Source organism: Sorex fumeus, unplaced genomic scaffold (genome assembly GCF_029834395.1).
Source record: "Sorex fumeus unplaced genomic scaffold, SorFum_2.1 ptg000034l, whole genome shotgun sequence".
NCBI classification, from domain to species: Eukaryota; Metazoa; Chordata; class Mammalia; order Eulipotyphla; family Soricidae; genus Sorex; species Sorex fumeus.
This window is the reverse complement of record NW_026606091.1, coordinates 29,072,588-29,097,423: the sequence shown is the minus strand read 5'-3', so window position 1 is coordinate 29,097,423 and position 24,836 is coordinate 29,072,588. Positions and strand designations below refer to the sequence as shown.

At 53.7% G+C, this 24,836-nt stretch overlaps 1 protein-coding gene across 1 annotated transcript in view; it reads right to left on the bottom strand.

Moving 5' to 3' along the window:
• Positions 1 to 2,235: 2,235 nt before the first annotated feature.
• Positions 2,236 to 24,836, bottom strand: part of LOC130026615 (polypeptide N-acetylgalactosaminyltransferase 12-like) — a 123,897-nt gene continuing 101,296 nt past the window's right edge. Inside the window, exon 11 of the mRNA XM_056117452.1 lies at positions 2,236 to 2,289. Coding sequence (XP_055973427.1) covers positions 2,236 to 2,289 — 54 coding nt within the window. The remainder of the gene's footprint in view (positions 2,290 to 24,836) is intronic.

Here is a 24,836-nt window from a genome sequence, read left to right as displayed (position 1 = left end):
CAAGTCCTGGCCAAGTCCTGGCCTGAGTCAGGCCACTGTGGAATGTCCAAGTGGACTGTCACTGCTCAGGCAGAGTCACAAGTGGAGGGCCAGTGCTGTCACCCCCTTTCCCTCCCTCACCCCCTCCCACTAGCAGGGAAATCCCTCTTATGGCCTCTAAGAACTTGAGCAATCCTTCCTTAGGGCACTGGGAAAAGGCCGGCCCTGTCTGCTTGCAGCACTTTTCTTTGGGTGCTGGCACCACACCCAGGCTTTACTCCTGACTTAGTTCAGGGACCATACCTAGTGGACCTAGGGGGGCCCATTGATCCAACGTCAGCAGTGTGCAAGACGATCACTTTATCTGCTGGACTAATACCCTGCTCCAAGCAGTACTTTTCTTTCAGCTGCTTCCCACCTAAATCTCCTTCCTGTAGAGTTGGGCTCCCTTAAAGATGCCCCACTCCCCCATCTGTCCGGCACAGTGCCCAGGGAGATAGCCCCGTGGAACCCGAAGCTTCCACTCCCAAGCACTTTCAGACTTTTCAAGAATGGGCCCCAGGGATATTGCAGGGTTTAAGGTGCTTGCCTTGATGCAGCCCAGCCCTGTTCAAGTCCTGATACTAGGATCTCCTGAGCCCTGCTGAAGAGGAGAGGGGACCTCTGCCCACATTTCCTGCAGGCTAACTTCAGACAGGCTATCCTGGAGAGCAGGAGCTGCCATGAGGCACAGGGTCTGGGGGAGACGAGACAGCCACGGAAATCACCCGGGATGTCCCAGAGGTGGTCTGTCACACTGTTCAACTTAGAAACCTGGGAAAATCCCCCAAATTTTCCTACGTTATTCATATGCTCCAGATCCTTATCTGCACCAAGAAAGCTTGGTCATTTCTTGTTCCATACTCTCCGGTCAGCTGCACGGTAATACCCCGTCGCCCATCAGATCTGCTGTAAAACTGATCTCTCGCCTTGTGCGGTGTTCAGACTTTGGAGCTGTTCATTCCATTAGCACTATTATCTCATCATGTTCTCCCACTTGCCAAAATGTGCTTTTTTTTTCCTTTATGGGTCACACCTAGCGATGCACAGCGGTTACTCCTGGCTCATGCACTCAGGAATTACTCCTGGTGGTACTCAGCGAACCATATAGGATTTTGCGAATCAAATCCAGGTCAGCCGTGTGCAAGGCAAACACCCTACTCACTGTGCTATCACTCCAGTCCCTGCTGCTTGGTTTTTATTTAGCTTTAGGCAGAAATTTTAGCAAAGTACGTATGTGTTCATAGTCGTTGAAAACTCAAGATTATATTAGTGCTGCAATTCTCATTTGTGAAACAACAAAACTCACTACCAAGCAGGGGAGAAAGCAAGACAAGACCAAAAGGAAAAAGAGCAACACCCAAGCAGTGGCACCTGGTGCACAGGAGGAGTTGGCAGAGAGCATGGCAGCTGGGTGGCACTGCCACTCGTCCAGTGGAGACAGCATTACCCCAATAGAGTTGTTAAGGCCAGGCCCCAGCACCTCCAGTGGAGACAGCACTACCCCAGTGGAGAGATTAAGGCCATACCCCAGCACCTCCAGTGTGCCCTTGGTCTAGAGGAGGCGAGAACTGGCAGGGCAGACAAGGGGCAGGGAGAAAGAGGGGAGCCGGAGCAGGAGCAGGAGTCAGGGGTGGAGGATGGGGAGGGGCAGAAGGCAGGCCCCAGATCATTGGCCCAGAGGGCCATGCCAAACTGCAGGAGAGAACAAAGTGCCTATATGACAGCAGACAAGCTGTGACCCTCTGTGAATGGGAGTGGCAGACATTCAAAGTTGGGTAGCTTCCAGAAATGTCTACTGACATCAGGACCACTTGGACAGTCTGACAGAGTCACAGGGAGTCCCCAGGCAGGCAGGGAAGGCAGGGTAACTTGGTACCTACACTCCCAAGAAAAGCCTCGTGGAAACGGTCGCCCCATGACCTCCAAGACAGGGCAACATAGGAAGCAGAGCTCAATGAAGGTATCGGATGTGCAGCCCTTCCCTGCTTTTGCTGGGCCTGAGAATCCATGGTCTCAGCAGATGCTGGGGGTTCCATATGGAAAACAAGGTTCTCCCTTTTCCCCACTTTAGTATCTTATTGGTGTTAGAGCTTCCGACAGAGCTAGAAGCACAAATAAATGTCCACCTTGACACTGTGTATTCCCACTTTGGAAAATACCCTCTCCAGGCGCCCTCTAATGGCAGTATCATGCCCCTCTGCTGGTAAACTCATGCTAGGAGTGAGCCTCCAGAGACAGCCGCAATGTCCGGTAGCCCGTGAGGTGTGCCTAGGGATAGGGAAAGATACTGCGCAGGTGTGGGAGGCAGGAATAGTGGTGGGATGCAGCTCAACTGGGAGCAACCCATTGGCCTCAGTTGAGAAGTCATGACCTGCGCCGAGTCAGTGTGGTCGGTCCTGCTGGTCACCTTGTTGTACCCAGCGCTTCCACTCTCTTGAGTCTGTTTTCCTCTAGTGCCCAATGATTGACAGGCTTGAACCTCAAAAGATGTGTTTCTCCCTTTCAAATTGTTCCAGGAAGCAGACCCCCGTTTGCCTTTGGGCCAAAGGATCCAGAGACAGGAGGAATCCTCAGTTAGTGTGGACCCGTTGCCCAAGGATTCAAAAACTCGGCCACCTTCTTCAGGAAGACCCTGGCTCTGGACTTAAGGAAATCCTTGTTGGAGCCCTAGAATGCACCATCCTGCAGTCTGTAGATGATTCAGTCCTAGTGTCAGAAGCCAAGAGGACTGAAAGAGAGCCTCAGAGGCTCTGCTCCAGCTCTTGGTTGAGGCTGGGCACCACACCTCCTGGAAGAATGAGCATTTAGAAGTGAAAAAAAGAAAAATAACCCCAAAAAACCCTTTCTAATCAGCAGTAGGGCCCAGAGGCAAAGAGGTTGATCCTCTTAGTGCCTGAGAAAGGGCACCAGGTTCTAGGTGCCCTGACCCAAGGTGGGGCCATTGGCAGAGGTCTGGGCATACCTGTCTCTGAGGCAGGGGGCTCTGATCTCTCCCTGTGCCACAGAGGTAAACAAACTATCTACCTCCAGGTCCCCATTCAGGGGTGACACTGATGACTAACAAAGGGCCCCAGTGGCTACCAATTGCCCAGATGGCACAGTCCCTGGGATTATGTGAAAATCCACGTCTAACTTTTGCGACTCTAGATTTTGGTGTGAAAACCCACTCTAACGTTCGCGACCCCAGCCTTTCTGCCTATCGGATGGGACCACATCCTCTGACTTGCAAGGAGCAGTGGATTAAATCTCTTGCTCAGAACCACTGAACAGTTCAGGAGCAGTTTCCAAGCTGAGTGGCATCCGGATAAAGACCATAAGAAAGAAGCCCTGAACCCTCTGGAAAGGCTAAGAGGGGCGCGCTCGGGGAGGGATAGGGACAAGCACGAAACATGGTGAGACCCCACGATCTCTATATTTCATATTGAAAATTGAAATTTATTTCTTTGGATTTATTTTTTGATTGGGTTTTTATTTCATGTTTTGAGTTTGTTTCTGCATATATGGATGTGTTGGCGGCGGTGTAACTTTTTTTATCCAAGTATTTTTAAAAATTTTTTTATTAGTGAAACACCATGAGGTACAGTTATAGACTTACAAATTTTTCTGCTTGGTATTCAGTCACACAACGATCAAGTAACCATCCCTCCACCAGCGCCCATCCTCCACCACCACGGGTCCCAGCATCCCTCCCACCCCCCCCATCCCCCCTCCCCTCCCTGCCTCTGTGGAAGGGCATTCCCCCTTGTTCTCTTTCTCCTTTTGGGTGCTGTGGTTTGCAAGAGAGGCACTGAGTGGCAATCATGCTTGGTCTATAGTCTACTTTCAGCATGCTTGTCCCACCCTGGGAGGATCCTCCCAACACCCTTTATTTGGTGCTCTCTGCTCTATCTGAGCCTCCTTGGAGGCTGTGTAACTTTTTTACATGCAGAGTACGAGTCTCAATGTTGTTCTGTTTGGGTCATCTCGCCACTCCTAGTACGCAGTATCCCTGCCATGGGGGCACGTCTGCAATTGCTTTGTGTAGCCGTAGAGCCTCATAGTCCCATAGCCCCATTCCTCAATGGGAAGGGGCAGAGGAGGGGAGAAGGGAGGGGGCAGGAAGGAGGAGGGGGAGAGGAGAAGGGCGGGAAGGAAGAGGGAAGAAAGACAAGATTGGGGTAGATGAATATGATTTTGACAGGGTAGGTAAAAGACGGAATTACAGGTGAGTAAGAATTCTCTTTGACCCTTTTCAGGGGCATGCAGGTGACAGGCTCTAGACATGGTGAATCTCATGTCAAGGGCCACCCACAATCTAGAAGCAACTGCCAACTGCCGGCAGGACCCATCTCGCCCAATACACATACCCACACGGCCTGGGATGGATCCATTTATTGAAACAGGCTTGGAAATAGGACAGTGACTGTCAGAGAGTGATCCAGCATGCCTCCTTCCTCTCTCCTCTCCTCAATTCATTAGTGCCCAAACAGCCCCCAAAGAGTGTCTAGAACTGGTTGCTCTGATGTTTCCAGCCCCCATTAGCTTCAGGGCTGCCATATGCAGAAACGGGACTGTGTACTAGGGAGGGAGAGCTCGACCTCAGCCCTTGTTTGGCTTTTGAAGCTATCATGACTGAGGTTGGAGTGTGGCCCAGTTTAAATTTCTGCTCCCAACATCCCTGGTGCCTAGAGGTAGGAGACATTTTTGTCCCACTGATCCCTGCGGTCTAGTGTTGGGGGACCTTTCTGCCCCCTTGATCCCTAGGGTCTAGTGCTGAGGGAAAGTGGAAGAGTGTGGAGGAGGGAGGAAGGAGGAGAGTGGGAAGAACTGGATCAGGGCTAGATTAGTTGGAATTGAAGAACACAGGGTACATCATCAGGGTAGAAAAAGTGGATTAATGGTGAACAAGTTGTCCAGCAGAACTCGAGTGGACGAAATAGATTCTGGTTATTTGGGGGCAGGTCATTACAGGATCCGGATCTGAGGTCTGCGGCCTCCTGTTCCTCACAGACAGGAACAGGAGGGCCTCTCTGGGTTCTTCACACAATCCATGATCCCGCTCCCCGGGTCTGGACGCCAGACCTTAGTCTCAGATGCTTAGTCTTCTCACACGCCACCAGCCTGTCCTTCATGACCATCACCTCGAGTTCCATAGAGGTCATGGTCTCACAAACCTCCACTATGTTCACCTCCAACTCCGTGTTCTTCGACACTGGATTGACTATGGGGCACTCCAGGGTCTCAGCCAAGCAAGGAAGGTGGAGGCATCTCAGGGGTCCCGCCTGGCTCCACCTCCCATATAGCCCCACCTCCAGATCCCCAACAGGCACTTCTCCCTCCTGGAGACTGACCCCACCACTCACCCTCTTCAGGGTACCCTTGGGATTCCAGCAAGGCCTGGGGCTCAGTTGCTCCTGATTTCAGGACTGAGGATCCCCTAAAGATGAAGGCACCTGGTGAGTAGGCAGGTCTAGGACCGGATGTGCCTTCCTGTCCCTGAGCCCCTGCCCACCCCCTCACCTGGGTTTCCCTCAGCTCCCTGAAGGTGTCCTCCATCAGGGCCTGCTGCCTTGTTAGCACCTGCTGCAGCTGGTCCATGATCTGCTTGTGCCTCAGCACCTGCTCAACCTTGGAGCCCAGGTGAGTGGGACATCAAGGTGTGGGGTTGCCGCTGTGTGCTGCTTTTGGTACCAGCAGAAGCATTCCAAGCTGCAGGCACTGCACCTTCTGGTCTTGCATGCACATCTATGTCATGAAAAAGGTCGAAGGCTGTCCAAATCCCAGCCACAACATTCAGGGCCCAGACACTCACACACAGGCCCAAGGAAAACAGCACATGGGGTAACCTGTGCCCTGCACATTCCCCTGGGGGCCTTTCTCCCAAGGCCTTAGAAATGGGGCCTATCCCTACCTCAACCCAGCAGCCTCCCCGCTACTAGGACCCTCTCTGTGCAGTGAGGGCCAGTCCGCACCCCCACAACCCCTCTAGCCTCTTCTAGATTTTGATACATTATTGTGAGTGGCGTCCTGGCCGGTCCTTCCTCCCACCACCCCAGGCGGGCTCCTACCCTCACAGTGGGTCTCCCCCGGCACCTTCTGTCATTTCTCCATATCCACCTTGTCCTGATTCACTCCCCTTGCAGCTGATCTGGAGTTGGCTCTGCAGTAGCACCTGCTCCTCCTCCTGCTCATTCTCAGAGACCGACACTGGTCAGAGGCCACGTCCTACTGCGGGAGGCCGAGATCCCAGTCCTGTTACTGCCGCAGACACTCACCTGTTTGTCCTGCAGTCCCACCTGTGGGCGCAAGGCTGGGAGTGAGGACAGGCAGACAGGGCATCCTGCTCTGGGTCCAGGGATGTGGAGGTCAAGTACCGACTGCCAGGCCCAAGGCTGACAGCACTTGGGCAATCTGTCCCCTGTGCAGGCCCCCATGGTATTGCTCCAGGGGCCTAAAAGATGAGACCTCCCTTGACTGGGGACCCTGTCTCCTGTCCTGTGTTCAGGGATCACCCTTATTGTTGCTCAAGGATCCATAGGAGGTGCCAGGAATCAACCCAGGATAGAAATATGCAAAGCAGACACCTCACCACCTGTTCTAGCTTTTGATATATTACATTTCCTTGTTTGTTTGCTTCTTTGGTTTTGGAACCACAGCTGGGATCAGTCCCAGCCATGCTCAAGGGACTCTATGGGATGCCAGAGATTGAAGTCAGAGAGCCCAAGTGCCCTTCCCGCTCTACTATCTGCCGACCTCTTGTATCTTTTTCAAAATTAAAATTTTAACTTACCGTTGATTTTTCTACATTGCATCCCGAAAGGAATACCAGTTCACAATGGTGCATGTGAAATTCCCAAATTCTCCAGCGAGTCCCACTGCAATAAGAACCGTCCCTCCCATCTTCCCCCTCCTCTTTTTCGCATACTTGGAGATTTTTGGAGGGACATACCCAGTGTTGCTCAGGCCTCACTCCTGGCTCTGTACTCAGGGACGACTCCTGGTGGGGTTTCGGGATCATATGGGGTGCCCTGGGTCACATCTGGATTGGCTGGTCCACAGGGCAAATGCCCTACCCTCTGGACTACCTCTTTAATCCTGCAAGATAGTTTTCTTGAAAGAAACTTACTCAGTAAGATATGAAGGGAGCACGTGTTCAAAACAGAATCTGGGCTAAAAGAGCTGACCACTCCCCCTAACTTCTAACAGCCAGTAACTGCCTGTACCCCTCATCACTGTTTCTTGTGTGTGTGTGTGTGTGTGTGTGTGTAATTTATATTTTTAATTTTTTTTAATTTTTATTAGAGAGGCATCCTGAGGTACAGTTGTAAACTTACAAACTTTTGTGTTTGGGTTTCAATTATACAATGATCAAATACCCATCCCTCCACCAGTTCCCATTTCCCACCAACACGGATCCCAGTATTCCCCCTACCCCTCATCCCCCACATCCCACCCTGCCTCTGTGGCAGGGCATTCCCTTTGGTTCTCTCTCTCTTATTGGGTGTTGTGGTTTGCAAAAAAGGCAATGGGTGACAATCATGTTCGGTCTATCTACTTTTAGCCTGCTTCTCTCATCCTGGGAGGATCCTCCCAACACCCTTTATTTGGTGTTCCCTTCTCTATCTGAGCTCCCTTTGCCCCTAGCATGTGTGGCTGGCCTCCAAGCCATGGAGTAAAATTCCTGGTACTAATCTTGGCCAATCTTGGGTGTTAGTCTACTATTTTGTTGCTTTATGTTCCCCAGATGAATGCAATCTTTCTATGTCTATCCCTCTCTTTCTGACTCATTTCACTTAGCGTGATACTTTTCATGTAGTACCACTTGTATGTAAATTTCATGACTTCATCTTTTCTAACAGCTACATAGTACTCCATTGTGTAGATGTACCAAAGTTTCTTTAACCAGTCATCTGTTCCTGGGCACTCAGGTTTCTTCCAGTTTCTGGCTATTGTAGAGTGCTGCAGTGAACAAACAAGTGCAGATGTCATTTCGACTATACTTTATTGCCTCTCTGGGATATATTCCCAGGAGTGGTATTGCTGGGTCAAATGGAAACTCAATTTCTAATTTTTTGAGAATCGTCCATACTGTTTTCCAAAAGGGCTGAACCAGTCGGCATTCCCAACAGCAGTGAAGGAGGGTCCCTTTCTCGCCACATCCGTGCCAGCACCGGTTGCTTTTATTCTTGTGGATATGGGCCAGGCTTTGTGGTGTGAAATGATATCTCATTGTGGTTTTGATCTGCATCTCCCTGATGATTAATGATGTGGAGTATTTTCTCATGTGCCGTTTAGCCATTTGGATTTCTTCTTTGTGAAAGTTTCTATTCATTTAATCTGCCCATTTTTTTTAATGGGGTTGGATGTTTTCTTCTTGTGGAGTTCAACCAGTACTTTGTATATCCTTGATAAATCAACCCCTTATCGGATGCGTATTTGGCAAATATCCTTTCCCATTCTGTAGGCTGTATTTTGGTCACTGTTTCTTTTGAGGTGCAGAAGTTTCTTAGTTTAAGATAGTCCCATTTGTCTATCTCCGCTTTCAATTGCTTGGCCAGTGGCGGGAATGACTAAATTTGACAAGAAACAAATGTGAGGTTTGCTCTGACAAAATGGTGACCAAAACCAAATGGCAACCGGCTGAGTGGACAGCCACATTCCTGGAGTCAGAGATCACCTTGTCCCAGGTGAGGAAGAAAGACTTATCGCCCACCTGATGACAGGAAGCCACCAGGCTGCATTCCAGGTTCCTCACCATTGACTCACGAACAGATGACTAGGACCAGACCAAGACAACTTAAAAGCCCCTTTGGTCTAACCCAGGGCACGGGTGTACCACTGCCTCACCTGAGGTCCGCCCAGGAGGGCCCCCAGTAAGCTACTTCTATTTCCTTAGCTTTATCTGTCTCCGTCCCTCTGTCTGGCCTGGATGGGCTTCCCAAATCTCTCACCGAGCAAGAGAGTAAGGGATAGCAGTTTGCCCGAGCAGGGATGGAAGAGTCTCACGGGAACGCTCGAACTCTGGAGCTTAGAAACTGGAGTCACCGCTATGGGAGCACCTGAGAGCACTAGGCACCACTGTATGTTAGATGAAAGTTGTTACCACAGAATCGAGGTAGCCTGTAAACAACCTACATAATTATGCTGTGACCTGCTAAAGCCTGTTTGAGGGTAGCTGGATAGAGCCTGCACACGTGGAATACACTGGGATGCTTCCGGCAAACTCTTGGGTGCCACCTGTGTCTGGGTGAGACTCTGTAAGATCCTAAGAGGAAAAACTCCCAAGAGAGTCGTTCAATGGGAGAACAGCTCTCCCCACCGGCAAGGGGTGAGAGGGGTCAAGCTGCTGATCCCCACACTCTCCCAGCTCCCCAAACCTCAAGGCAAACCTGGACTTGGTGTTTCCAGAGCCCAGGGACCCAGAGGCCGGACACGGGGAGCTAAGCCCAGAGCCCCAGTAGAGGCTGCGAGAGGGTGTGCAGGACATGTGTGAGGTGTGCAGAACCGTGAGAGTGAATGGGCAGCCCCAGGTCCATGGTGCAGGTAGAGGGGCAGGGCTATGAACTGGGCACCGAGGGGTAAACCAGGACCTGCCTGTGCCTGCCCTGGCCAGCCTTACCAGGAGTGTGACTACCAGTAGCAGTGTGACTGGCAGGAAGGGGCATGGCTGACCAAATTCCTGCAAATGACTGGAACAGGATGGCTCTTCCTTTTGAGGCTTTGCCATCTGGTCTGACACATGGACCTGGATGCACTTCTTGTCACCAGTAGCGTGTCACTCAGCCAAGGCTGTCCCACCAGGTCCAGGCGTGCAGGAACAAAGAGGAGTCAGGGCCTGGTTCTCTATTACATGGGGTCTGACCGTGCTGTGATGGTGGCAGTGGGACTTGTATAACGGAACATGATGGTCCACAAAGAAGTGGGGCGCTATTATCAGGAATCAGCTCCGTACAGACTCGGGGACACTAGAAACATGTTCCATCCACGGCCCCATCCTGCTCCACTGATAACACACTGTCTTTCTGCTGGGGTGGGTGCCATCCAGGGGAGCCTGGCTGAGGGGACAGCACCTTGGACCCACCTGCTGCAGGAGCAATTTCAAGTCTGTTGCCTTGCACGCAGCCAACATGGCCGACCCGAGTTCGATTCCTCCGCCCCTCTCTGAGAGCCCGGCAAGCTACCGGGAGTATCTCGCCCGCAAGGCAGAGCCTGGCAAGCTCCCCGTGACGTATTCGATATGCCAAACACAGTAACAACAGTCTCCAACGGAGACATTACTGGGCCTGCTGCAGCAAATGGATGATCAAGGGGAGGGCCATCCTGAGAAACCTGATGTGGCCACAAGGGGGCAAAGTGGGGTCTGTCCCTGGTGCCACTGCAGAGGGGAAAGGGGAAACAGGCACCAGGGGCAGGGGAGGCCACGGAGGTGCTGCAGTGGAAGGCAGGGCTCTGGGTGCTGCATCCTGCCCTCCCTCCTGGGGACGCATCCGTGATTGAGACCTTCAACCCTTGGGGTGGACTCTCCTGGGGTCATTGACAGGCTTCACACAGGGGCAGGCAGGTGAAGCGTCTTGGCATGGTGACATGGCCAAGGCTTCCCACAATCTAGAAGCAATTGTCAACTACTGGCCAGACCTGCCCCGCCCAGTGACACACACACCCACACAGGCCTGGGATAGATCCATTTATTGCAACAATCGTGAAAATCAGACAGTGGCAGTCAGGGAGAAAGCCCGCCTTCCTCCTTCCCCTCTTCTCAGCCAGCAATACAAAGTCCCCAAACAGCCCCAAAGAGTGTGTAGAATCCGGTCACTGTATGGAACCAGTGCCCAAGCTTCAGGTCTGTCATGCGCAGAAACAGGACCCCACAATGGGGAGGGGAGAGCTGAGTTGTGACTTCTGACCTCCAAATCATTGTTTGCTAGTGCTGGCGGGATATAACTGCCATCCTGATCCCTCCGATCTTGTGGAGGGGGACATCTCGGCCCCTCCAATACCTGGGGTCTAGTGTGGGGGGACACATCGGCTCTCCCCGATCCTGGCGTCTAGTGGTGGGGGGCATCTCTGGCCCCCCCGATCCCAGGCGTCTAGTGGTGGGGAGGTATCTCTGGCCCCCCCGATCCCTGGCGTCTAGTGGTGGGGAGGCATCACTGGCCTCCCCACCCCTGGCGTCTAGTGCTGGGGGGGCATCTCTGGCCCCCCCGATCCCTGGTGTCTAGTGGTGCGGAGGCATCACTGGACCCCCCATCCCTGGCGTCTAGTGGGGGGGGCATCTCTGGCCCCCCCTTGATCCTTGCCCTCTAGTGGGGGGGAATCTCTGGCCCCCCCCGATCCCTGGCGTCTAGTGGGGGGACATCTCTGGCCCCCCCTTGATCCTTGCCCTCTAGTGGGGGGGAATCTCTGGCCCCTCCCGATCCCTGGCGTCTAGTGGGAGGGCATCTCTGGCCCCCCCTTGATCCATGCCCTCTAGTGGGGGGGGGAATCTCTGGCCCCCCCCCCGATCCCTGGTGTCTAGTGGAGGGGGGGCATCTCTGGCCCCCCCTTGATCCTTGCTCTCTAGTGGGGGAGGGAATCTCTAGCCCCCCCCAATCCCTGGCGTCTAGTGGTGGGGGGGCATCTCTGGCCCCCCCTTGATCCTTGCCCTCTAGTGCGGGGGGAATCTCTGGCCCCCCCCGATCCCTGGCGTCTAGGTGGGGGGCATCTCTGGCCCCCCCTTGATCCTTGCCCTCTAGTGGGGGAGGGAATCTCTGGCCCCCCCAATCCCTGGCGTCTAGTGGTGGGGGTCATCTCTGGCCCCCCCTTGATCCTTGCCCTCTAGTGGGGGGGGGAAACTCTGGCCCCACCTGATCCCTGGCGTCTAGTGGGGGGGCATCTCTGGCCCCCCCTTGATCCTTGCCCTCTAGTGGGGGGGGAATCTCTGGCCTCCCCAATCCCTGGCGTCTAGTGGGGCGGGCATCTCTGGCCCCCCCTTGATCCTTGCCCTCTAGTGGGGGGGGATCTCTGCCCCCCCCGATCCTGGCGTCTAGTGCTGGGGGGCATCTCTGGCCCCCCTTTGATCCTTTCCCTCTAGTGGGGGAGGGAATCTCTGGCCCCCCCGTTCCCTGGCGTCTAGTGGGGGGCATCTCTGGCACCCCCATTTCCTGGGGTCTAGTGGAGGGGGAAACTGTGCCCCCTGATCCCTGGGGTGCCTTGGGGTGGGGACATTTCTTACCCCACATCTCGGGGTCTAGTGGATGGAGACTTTACTGTCCCCCTGATCTCCCGTTTCTTGAGATGGAGAATAGTTGTGCCTTTGCCCTGATCCCTGGTCTTGCAGTGAGGGATATCCCTGGTTCTAGTGGAGGGAGAAGAGCAAAGGGCCAAGGCGGAAGGCAGAACTCAGGTGGCGTGGGGAGGACGGGTCTGGGCTAGATCAATTGGGTGAGAGCGGCAGCGTGCGTCGGTGCAGTAAAATCGAGGTGTCAGCGGGGTGTCAGGCTGCCAGTGCAGTTCTTGCTGACCAGCTGCGTTTTCTGGATTTTCGGCAGGTCATTACAGGACCTGGGTCCAATGTGGGTGGACTCCTCTTCCTTAAGGACAGCAACAGGAGCGTCTCTGGATCTCACACAGGCCATGGTCCCTGCCCCCTGGGACTTGACTGACTCCTCCAGTTCCTGGACTCTGGCACTCCTCCTGCCTGGCCTCCTGTGCCTCCTCCTTCTCTGTGGCCTCCAGCTCCTCACGTTTTGTGTCCAGGAGCACCTGTGTGTTGTTTGTCTCCACGCCAATCCCTTTGGAGTGGATGGGATGTGGGGTAGCTTAAGGGTCTCAGCCAAGCAGGGGAGGTGGGGGGCTGGGGGTGGGGCCACCTGGCTCCCCTCCCCAGTAGCCCCGCCCTCTGACCCACAGGGGCTTCTCCCTGTCACTCACCCTTTTCCGGGACTCCTTTTCACTTTACCAGGTTCTGCAGCTGCTGTTTCTGCTGCTGAGTCCCACAGAAGAGCACCTGGGGTGAAGGCACTAGTTGAGGAGGCAGGTCTAGGGCCTTCCTGCCCCAGAGCCCATGGACCCTCTCTCACCTGGTCTCCCTCAGCTCCCTGATGGCGGCCTCCAGCAGGGCCTGCTGCCTTGGTGGCACCTGCAGCAGCTGGTCTACGGGCTGTTTTTGCCGCAGCATCCGCTGGTTCAGCTGCTCCTCCTTGGAGCCCAGGTGACAGCGGGCATCCAGGTGCTCTTGTCGGCAGCTATGTGCATTTCCAGGTACCAGAAGAATCGGCCCCAGTGAGGCCACTGGCACTGCACGTTTTCGTCCTGCACCGGCATCTGTGGGAGGTAGGACAGTGTCTGTGAGGACAGGCAGGAGGGCCGATTACATCCCAGCCAGGAGATGCAGGGCTCAGACCCTCACCCACAGGCCCCCATGGCGTCTTTGTCCCAGAGCCTAGGAGTTGGGTCTCCCTCTGCCTCGGACCCTGACTCCTACCTGGCAACTGCCAACTCCAGACCCCTCTGTGTAGTGTGGGCCAGTCAGTGCCACCACAGCCCTCAGGGCATTCTGACCTGTCCTTCCTGCCATCAGCCAAGGCAGGCTCTTGGTCTCACAGGGGGTCTCACCAGCCCATTTCACAGAGCAGGAAAGTCACAGCCAAGAAGACTGGATTATTATGCCCCAAGAATACCCCAGGGTGGAGGGGAGCTGATGGCCAGCAAACCCCTGCACCCTCTCTCCAAACTCTTTGTGTTCGGCAACTTTTCGTGGGCTCGCAGTGAAGACAAGTTGGAATGATAGGTGATAATTGGAGATGATAGGAGACTCGCTCAGCTCCAAGACTGGGGAATGTTACCCAGACCCCTTCCACTGTTACAGAGACACAACTCGAGCCTGGCCGGGCTCCCGGCCGGCCACCCCACAGCCCTCAGACTCCAGGCGTCACTGCGCCCGCTTCTCTCACCCCAGCTCAGTCCCCTCAGCCCCCACTCGCATCCGCAGTTGTTCTCCGGGTTCACCTGTTGTTCCTGGAACCTCCTGCATCCACCTGTCCTTGGAAATGTTGTAACGATGTGGCTGTTTCGGGGGCACCCAGAGGCCGGTAAACCTGAGAGGAAGCAGACAGTCAAGGACCCCAGACCTTCAACCCCACCCAAACTTCATGGTCCACAGCCCCGACTCTTGGTTCCTCCTGCTCATCTCGGGGGCTGCTCATTTCTCACCGCCATCTGCTGCTCTGGGCCCCTTGCTAAGTAGATTCTTTCCTGCTTTGGACCCACTGGAGCCCTCCTGGCAGTGCTGGCAGGGACACGAGGGACAACTAGAAACAAGCGTTCTATGTCCCGGCCCTAGAGCTCTCTGCATTTTCATGGTCGTAACATTCTGGGGAGTGGACAGCAGACCCCATTTCCTATGGCTGCCCACAGAGCAGGACACAGGTGTGGAGGGACGGGGAGACTCGCCCAGCTCCTGCTCCCAGCCTATCTCCCCTGTCACAGTGCCCCATTCACAGGGCCCCTCCCTCAACACTCGAAGTCACTCCTCCCCGTCTTGCAATCCTCAGACATCACAGGCTTCAAGCTCCTGGTGCTGTGCACCAGCCCAAATCACTGTCCCCTAAAAAATGACGCTCTGCCAAGCAATCTTCCGCCTTTATAAGATACACTTGATGTTTTAAAATTCTGTTCTTTCCGGAGGGGCTCTCTGGGGACTCCCATCCCAGAGTCCTGGAGACCCTGACGAGGACAGAGGCTGCTGGGGACAAAACTGCCGGAAGTCTTGCTGGAAATGGGCCCGGGCTTGATCCTGTGGCCTAGGGGCCATACGCTGACCAGTGCAGGGCCAACGCAGGGCCTTTTCTTACCGTCCGTTGTGCTCTGCGAATTTCGAAAGATCCCCTAGAGATGACCCCTAGAGGTGACCCGTAGATGACCTGTAGAAAGGTCAACATCCGGACGTGACCCCTAGATGACCCCTCGAAGGGTCAACAGGGGAAGGTGTGATGGGGCCACTTCTCCCTCAAGCATCCTTGAGAGAGGGTCCCCGAGGGGCGGGGCCACGAGCTTTTTTTATAGGCAGGGAAGGGGGCGTGGCCTCGGGGCTGCAACCCCATTGGCCAGGGAGAAATCTAGAGCTCCCGGGGCAACCTCAGGATGAAGGCTGCACCAGCCTCTGCCCTGGTGGGCCTGACGGGCCTCCCCACCCCCACCCGGACCCTCGGGCACTGCCCCCTACCGACGATGGTGGCTTGGAACTCTGTGGGCCTCACGGTGGGCCAGGAGCACTGACCCTTTCGGTCTCCCGTAGCTCAGTCCACGACTTTCTCATTCCCAGAGACCACGTCCCCCCACGCCCAGGCTGGGCTGCAGCTGCCAGGATTCGCCCCTGAGCACCCCTAGGTCTGGCCTGGCTGCTGCTGTGGGAGCCCAGCGAGCCTGGCAGAGGGGCTGTTCTGGTCGCTGTCCCCACCGCCCCTCACTCCCCAGGCCCCTCTCCTTTCTCTCCTTGGAGCCCCTGCCCTCCCTGCCCTTCCTCTCTCCTCTCCTCAGGCCCGCAGAGTTCTTGCTCCCGCCTTATCCGGTGTCCACGTTCTCTCTGTCCTGTCTCTGCTTCTTCCCAGACTCGCAGCAGCCACTTTGTGGGGCTTTTGAGCCCGCAGACCCAGTCAGTCCCTGACCAGTTTCCCATGTTGCACAAAGACTTCCCTTTCTGAGCCCTGAAGGGCTCTTAATGACCCCACAGAACCTCCCTATCCCAGCTCTCCCCTTTCTCTGACACTCAGTCCATCCTATTGGGAGCTGGACACCAGACTTGGCCTTGGGGAAGCTGGACGCTTCTCTCATGTTGCTCCCGGCCTGTTCTGGAAATCCCTCTCAATACACACACTCCCAACTAGGGCCACTCAGCCTGGCCACGCTGCCCTCACGAGTCCTGCAGCCTGAAAGGAACCCCAACTCCCCCATATCGCCCGTGCCCACTATGGCACCCCAGAGTGCCCCTGTCCTCCCTGCCCTGAGCACATTCAGGCCCCAGTGGTCTGCGGTTGTCTCCTGTAGCTCTGACATCTCCCCCTCTCACTTTCAATGGTCTGAGAATCAAATCCATCTCTGATGGTGGGGCATAGGGTCACTGTGGGCTTGTGCTGTCTGGGGACCCTGTGGGCAGTGAAGGGTTCCACACTGGGGTGAGGCTCTGGGCAGAGAAAGTCCATCCAGTCCTTGAGACGTTTGGGAAATACCTGGAGGTTTGCAGGGTCTTTTCCTGAGGCATGATATGGCCACTAAGGGGCCTGGCACCCATGAAGCATTGGGGGCAAGGTAGGGGCTCTTCCCGGTGGGCACTGCAGAGGGGGTGTAGACGCAACAGGCACCATGGCATGGGCATGTCATGTCAGGTTCTGATCCATGGTGAGACCCCCACAGGACAGCTCATGCTTCATCAAGAAGCATGAGCCGTTCCCTGGCAGGACCCACCCACCCAATGCCACACACCCACACAGGCTGGGATGCATCCATTTGTAGAAACAATCTTGGAAACAGGACAGTGGATGTCAGGGAGACTGATTCAGCCCTCTCCCCTCTCTCTCTTCTGCCACCAATTCATGATCCCCTAAACTGTCCCAGGTAGTGCCTAGAACTCAGTTGCTGACTGTTCCAGCCTCCATCCTTTTCAGGACTTCCTTTCCCAGAATAGAAACAGTGCACTGGAGGACGGGGAGCTCTCGGCTCAGACTTTTGCTTGGTCTGTAGCCCATGAACCAAAGGTTTGAGTGTGGCCTCGGTTTCCCTGGGTTAAGGAGGGGTAGATGGTTGTACCCAAGTGCCGTTTTGAAAATCGGATGCTCTGAATGAGTGTTTCCGCTAAGCACTGAGATCCTTCCACGTACTGCTTCATTGACCCTCAGGGCCTGTGTACATACCTGAGAGGTTTGGGGTTTGTGGGGATCTCTATTTGCTCCAGCCCTTGTGATCAGGAGACCCTGTGGTGCCAGGGAACGTTCTTAACCTCATGCATCCCAAGCCTGTACTGAGTCTCCTGAGACTTCTCTCTGGCCTTCTGAACAGAATTTTTACTCAAAAAGTGGAAAATGCCCTGGACCATGCAAGGACAGCCCACAAACCGGACATATCTGAATATTTAGGTGGGAAAGCAGGGGTGAGGAGGCATTCTCCACTCCTCTCTCCTGGGATATAGTCTGAGGTGGAGGGTGGGGAGGTGGTCATTTATTATTGCTACTCTTTGAACTATTTCTATGGGGGTGAGTATATCTGCTCCTGGGACTCCTTATTGTGTAGTGTTGGAGGACATGTCTCCTATCTGAGCTCTGTTCTCTGTTGTGGGATATTTCTTATCCCAGAGCTCTTGTGTCTAGTTTGGAAAACAATTTTCCCCAACATCCCTAGTGTTTTTTTTTTTTTGGAGGAAATTTCAGCTCTGCTCATTCCTGGTGCCGAGTAATTGTGAACATTTCTGTCCTCGGAACCATGCTGTCTATTGTTAGGGGAAACATCTGCACCCCATGTCACTGGTGCCTACTGCTTGGGGCCTTTTTTTGCCTCCCAGACCACTAGTGTCTATTATTGGGGGACATTTCTGCCCCCCACATCCCCATTGCCCAGTGTTCGGGGACATTTCTGCCTCCAGATGCACGGTCTTCCCCACACCGTCAGCTTGTCCTTCTTGACTGTTACCACCTCCAGCTCCTCTGGCTTTATGATCTCCACTATGTTCGCCTCCAGTTCAGTGCCCTTAGATTGTCTGAAACTGGATAGACTGCGGGGCAGCCCCAGGCTCTCAGCCAACCAAGGGAGGTGGAGGGCTCGGGAGCAGGGTCCACCAGGTTCTGCCCCCCAGGTGTCCTGCCTCTTGACCCCCACTGGGGGCTTCTTCCTCCTGAGGACCCTGACACACATTTTCAGGACACTTTTGTGTCAAATCAGCAGCCAAGTCCTGGCCTGAGTCAGGCCACTGTGGACTGTCCAAGTGGACTGTCACTGCTCAGGCAAAGTCACAACTGGAGAGCCAGTGCTGTCACCCCCTTCCCCTCCCTCACCCCTTCCACCTAACAGGGAAGTCCCTCTTATGGCCTCTAAGAATTTGAGCAATCCTTCTTTAGGGCACTGGGAAAAGGCCGGCCCTGTCTGCTTGCAGCACTTTTCTTTGGGTGTTAGCACGACACCAAGACATGCACAGGCTTTACTCCTGACTTAGCTCAGGGACCATACCTAGTGGAACTAGGGGGGCCCATTGATCCAACATCAGCAGTGCGCAAGACAATCACTTTATCTGCTGGACTAATGCCCTGCTCCAAGTGGTATTTTTTTTTTCAGCTGCTTCCCACCTAAATCTCCTTCCTGTAGAGTTGGGCTCCCTTAAAGATACCTCACTCCCCCTTCTGTACGGCACAGTGCCCAGGGAGACAGCCCCGTGGAACCCGAGGCTTCCACTCCCCAGCACTTTCAGAATTTTCAAGAATGGGCCCCAGGGATATTGCAGGGGTGAAGGTGCTTGCCTTGATGCGGCCCAGCCCTGTTCAAGTGCTGATACTAGGATCTCCTGAGCCTTGCTGAAGAGGAGAGTGCACCTCTACCCACATTTCTCGCAGGCTAATTTCAGACAGGCTACCCTGGGGAGCAGGAGTTGGTACCTACACTCCCAAGAAAAGCCTCGTGGAAACTGTCGCCGCATGACCTCAAGACAGGGCAACATAGGAAGCAGAGTTCGATGAAGGTATCGGAGGTGCAGCCCTTCCCGGCTTTTGCTGGGCCTGAGAATCCATGGTCTCAGCAGATGCTGGGGGTTCCATATGGAAAACAAGGCTCTCCCTGTTCCCCACTTTAGTAATTTATTGGCGTTCGATCTCCCGACAGAGCTAGAAGAGCAAATAAATGTCCACCTTGACACTGTGGATTCCCCCTTTGGAAAATACCCTCTCCAGGCGCCCTCTAATGGCAGTATCATGCCCCTCTGCTGGTAATCTCATGCTAGGAGTGAGCCTCCAGAGACAGCCTCAATGTCAGGTAACTCGTGAGGTGTGGCTAGGGATAGGGAAAGATACTGCGCAGGTGTGGGAGGCAGGAATAGTGTTGGGGTGCAGCTCAACTGGGAGCAACCCATTGGCCTCAGTTGAGAAGTCATGACCTGCGTCGAGTCAGTGTGGTCGCTCCTGCTGGTCACCTTGTGGTACCCAGCCCTTCCACTCTCTTGAGTCTGTTTTCCTCTAGTGACCAATGATTGACCGGCCTTAACCTCAAAAGATGTGTTTCCCCCTTTGCAAATTGTTCCAGGAAGCAGACCCCTGTTTGCCTTTGGGCCAAAGGATCCAGAGACAGGAGGAAACCTCAGTTACTGTGGACCCATTGCCCAAGAATTCAAAAACTTGGCCACCTTCTTCAGGAAGACCCTGGCTCTGGACTTAAGAAAATCCTCGTTGGAGCCCTGGAATGGACCATCCTGCAATCTGTAGATGATAAGGTCTTAGTGTCAGAAGCCCAAGAGGACTGAAAGAGAGCCTCAGACGCACTGCTCCAGCTCTTGGTTGAGGCTGGGCACCAGACCTCCTGGAAGAATGAGAGTTGAGAAGTGAAAAAAAGAAAAATAACCCAAAAAACCCCTTTCAAATCAGCAGTAGGGCTCCAGAGGCACAGAGGTTGATCCTCTTAGTGCTTGAGAAAGGGCACCAGGTTCTAGGTGGCCTGACCCAGGATGGGGCCATTGGAAGAGGTCTGGGTATACCTGTCTCTGAGGCAGGGGGCTCTGATCTCTCACTGTGCCACCGAGGTAAACAATCTACCTATCTCCAGGTCCCCATTCAGGGTTGACACTGAGGACTAACAAAGGGCCCCAGTGTCTACCAATTTCCCAGATGGCACAGTCCCTGGGATTATGATGTGAAAACCCACATCTAACTTTTGTAACTCTAGATTAATTCCCTAGCCTTTCTGCCTATCGGATGGGACCCCATCCTCTGACTTGCAAGAAGCAGTGGATTACATCTCTTGCTCAGAACCACTGAACAGTTCAGGAACAGTTTCCAACCTGAGTGGCATCTGGGTCAACATAATAATAAAGAAGCCCTGATTCCCTCTGGAAAGGCTTGGGGGGGAGGGGTGCGCTCGGGGAGGGATAGGGACAAGCGCGAAACATGGTGAGACCCCATGATCTCTTAATTTTCATATTAAAAATTGAAATTTATTTCTTTGGATTTTTTACTGGTTCTTTATTTTATGTTTTGAGTTTGTTCCTGCACATATGGATGTGTTGGAGGCTGTGTAACTATTTTTTTATTCAAGAATTTTTTTATTATTTTTTTATTAGTGAAACACCATGAGGTACAGTTTTAGACTTATAAATTTTTTGCTTGGGTTTCAGTCACACAATGATCAAGTACCCATCCTCCACCAGCGCCCATCCTCCACCACCACGGGTCCCAGCATCCCTCCCACCTCCCTTCCCCCTCCTTTCCCACCCTACCTCTGTGGCAGGGGATTCCCCCTTGTTCTCTTTCTCCCTTTGGGTGCTGTGGTTTGCAAGAGAGGCACTGAGTGGTAGTCATGTTTGGTCTATAGTCTACTTTCAGCATGCTTCTCCCACCCTGGGAGGATCCTCCCAGCACCCGTGATTTAGTGCACTCTTCTCTAGCTGAGCTTCCTTGGAGACTGTGTAACTTCTTTACTTGCAGAGTACAAGTCTCAATGTTGTTCTGTTTGGGTCATCTCGCCACTCCTAGTACGCAGCATCCCTGCCATGGGGGCATGTCTGAAATTGCTTTGTGTAGCCCCATAGCCTCACAGTCCCATAGCCCCATTCCTCAATGGGAAGGGGCAGAGGAGGGGAGAAGGGAGGGGGCAGGAAGGAGGAGGAGGGAAAAGGGGAAGGGCGGGAAGGAAGAGGGAAGAAAGACAAGGTTGGGGTAGAGGAATATGATTTTGACAGGGTAGAAACAGACGAATTACAGTTGAGTAAGAATTCTGTTTAGCCATTTCTGACTATTGGGGGGAACACATCACGTTCAGGCAGGTCACTTCGTGCCCTGGGATGGGTGTCTGCAGCCTCCTTACCTCACGGGCATCACAGTCTGTCTGATCTTCTGCCAACACAATTTGTCTTTGACGGGTTGTTGGCTCAGGTCTGTCTTGGATCTGGGTGTGATTTCCACCTCTAGGTGAGAGGGAGGATGGGGTGTGCATGGGGTGTCTTTAGGAAGGACACTGCCTTCTGGTTCTCACAGAACACTTGGGGTTCCAAGGCGGGTGTAGCCCGTAGGATGGTGGGGATCAAACCCAGATCAGCCACATGCAAAGCAACAACCTACCACTGTAGCTCCAGCCCTTGAATTTCTTCTTGGAGGAAGTTTCTGTTCATTATTCCTCTCTGCATTTGTTTGATGGGGTTGGGAGATATTGTTTTTGTAAAGTTCTACCAATGTGCTATATAACTTGGATATTAGCCTTTCATCAGCTAGGAATTGGGTAAATAATTTTTCCCATTCTGAGAGCTCTCTTTGTAGCTTAGACGCCATTGCCTTTTTTGTTTTTTAAAAAAAAAGCATTAGATTGGTGTATCTTTGATTTTTCTGTTCTCTTTTCATGCTTTATATTTTGCTGACTTTTTTGCAAATTTTTATTTTGTTTTTATAAAGTTGTTTACAATAATTTATTACATTTAATATTCAGACACCAATTCCACCACCATCGTACCTTCCAACCACCATATTTTGAATGTTACCACTCCAAATCTTAGAGGTACTCTCCTGGGGTCATTGACATTGTACTCAGGGGCATGCAGATGACAGGCTCTAGACATGGTGAATCCCATGGCAAGGGCCACCCACAATCTAGAAGCAACTGCCAACTGCTAGCAGGACACACCTCGCCCAAGACACATACCCACACGGCCTGGGATGGATCCATTTATTGAAACAAGCTTGGAAATAGGACAGTGACTGTCAGAGAGTGACCCAGCATGCCTCCTTCCTCTCTCTTCTCCTCAATTCATTAGTGCCCAACCAGCCCCCAAAGAGTGTCTAGAACTGGTTGCTCTGATGTTTCCAGCCCCCATTAGCTTCAGGGCTGCCATATGGAGAAACGGGACTGTGTACTGGGGAGGGAGAGCTCCCACCTCAAGCCCTTGTTTGGCTTTTGGAGCTATCATGACTGAAGTTTGAGTGTGGCCCAGTTTAAATTTCTGCTCCCAACATCCCTGGTGCCTAGAGGTAGGAGACATTTTTGTCCCACTGATCCCTGCGGTCTAGTGTTGGGGGACCTTTCTGTCCCCTTGATCCCTAGGGTCTAGTGCTGAGGGAAAGTGGAAGATCGGGAAGGAGGGAGGAAGGAGGAGAGTGGGAAGAACTGGATCAGGGCTAGATTAGTTGGAATTGAAGAACACAGGGTACATCATCAGAGTAGAAAAAGTGGATTAATGGTGAACAAGCTTGCCAGCTGAACTCAAGTGGACGAGCTGGATTCTGGTTATTTGGGGGCAGGTCATTACAGGATCCGGATCTGAGGTCTGCGGCCTCCTGTTCCTCACAGACAGGAACAGGAGGGTCTCTCTGGGTTCTTCACACAATCCATCATCCCGCTCCCCAGGTCTGGACACCAGACCTTAGTCTCAGACCTTAGTCATCCAGATCCTTAGTCTTCTCACACGCCACCAGCCTGTCCTTCATGACCATCACCTCGAGTTCCATAGAGGTCATGGTCTCACAAACCTCCACTCTGTTCACCTCCAACTCCGTGTTCTTCGACACTGGATTGACTATGGGGCACTCCAGTGTCTCAGCCAAGCAAGGAAAGTGGAGGCATCTCAGGGGTCCCCCCTGGCTCCACCTCCCATATAGCCCCACCTCCAGATCCCCATCAGGAACTTCTCCCTCCTGGAGACCCACCGCACCACTCACCCTCTTCAGGGTACCCTTGGAATTCCAGCAAGGCCTGGGGCTCAGATGCTCCTGATTTCAGGACTGAGAATCCCCTAAAGATGAAGGCACCATGTGAGTAGGCAGGTCTAGGGCCTGATGCGCCTTCCTTCCTGTCCCTGAGCCCCTGCCCACCCCCTTACCTGGGTTTCCCTCAGCTCCCTGAAGGTGGCCTCCAGCAGGGCCTGCTGCTTGGTTAGCACCTGCTGCAGCTGGTCCATGAGCGGCTTGTGCCTCAGAACCTGCTCGACCTTGGAGCCCAGGTGAGTGGGACATCCATGTGTGGGGTTACACCTGTGTGCTGCTTTTGATACCAGCAGAAGCATTCCAGGCTGCAGGCACTGCACCTTCTGATCTTGCATGCACATCTCTGTCATGAGACAGGGCCGAAGGCTGTCCAGATCCCACCACAACATTCAGGGCCCAGACACTCACACACAGGCCCAAGGAAAACAGCACATCAGGTAACCTGTCCCCTGCACATTCCCCTGGGGGTCTTTCTCCAAAGTCCTAAGAGATGGGGCCTACCCCTAACTCGACCCAGCAGCCTCCCCGCTTCTAGGACCCTCTCTGTGCAGTGAGGGCAAATCCGCACCCCCAAAACCCCTCTAGCCTCTTCTAGATTTTGATATATTATAGTGGGTGGCGTCCTGGCCTGTCCTTCCTCCCACCACCCCAGGCGGGCTCCTACCCTCACAGTGGGTCTCCCCCGGCACCTTCTGTCATTTCTCCATATCCACCTTGTCCTGGTTCACTCCCCTTGCAGCCGATCCGGAGGTGGCTCTGCAGTAGCACCTGCTCCTCCTCCTGCTCATTCTCAGAGACCAACACTGATCAGAGGCCACGTCCTACTGCGGGAGGCCAAGAACCTACTCCTTTTGCTGCTGCAGACACTCACCTGTTTGTCCTGCAGTCCCACCTGTGGGCGCAAGGCTGGGAGTGAGGACAGGCAGCCAGGGTATCGTGCTCTGGGTCCAGGGATGTGGAGGTCAAGCACCGACTCCCAGGCCCAAGGCTGGCAGCGCCTGGGCAATCTGTGCCCTGCACAGGCCCCCATGGTCTTGTTCCAGGAGCCTAAGAGCTGAGACCTCCCTTGACTGGGGACCCTGTCTCCTGTCCTGTGCTCAGGGATCACCCCTAATGGTGCTCAAGGATCCATACGAGGTGCCAGGAATCAGCCCAGGATAGAAGTATGCAAGCAGACTCCTCACCACCTGTTCTAGCTTTTGATATATTACATTTCCTTGTTTGTTTGCTTCTTTGGTTTTGGAACCACAACAGGGATCAGTCCCAGCCATGCTCAAGGGATTCTATGGGACGCCAGAGATTGAAGTCAGATAACTCAAGTGCCCTTCCTGCTCTACTATCTCCTGGCCTCTTTTATCTTTTTCAAAATAAAAATTTTAACTTTCCGTTGATTTTTCTACACTGCATCCCGAAAGGAATACCAGTTTACAATGGTGCGTGTGAAATTCCCAAATGCTCCAGTGAGTCCCACTGCAATCAGAACCACCCCTCTAACTCTCCCCTGCTCTCTTTTTGCTATACTTGGACATTTTTGGAGGGACATACCCAGTGTTGCTCAGGCCTTACTCCTAGCTCTGTACTCAGGGACGACTCCTGGTGGGGTTTCGGGGATCAAATGCGGTGCCCGGGGTCACATCTGAATTGGCTGGTCCACAAGGCAAATGCCCTTCCCTCTGGACCACCCCTCCAATCCTGCAAGATAGTTTTCTTGAAAAAAACTTACTCAGTGAGATGTGAAGGGAGGACGTGTTCAAAAGAGCATGTGGGCTGAAAGAGCTGACCACTCCCCCTAACTTCTAAAGGCCAGTAACTGCCTGTACCTGTCAATCACAAACTGCCACTCGGGAAGGTCCCTTGGGCCTGTCCCTCACCCCCATCTCTGTACCCCGAGAGGCCTCTGCAGGTCCCCTGCAGCATTTTCCC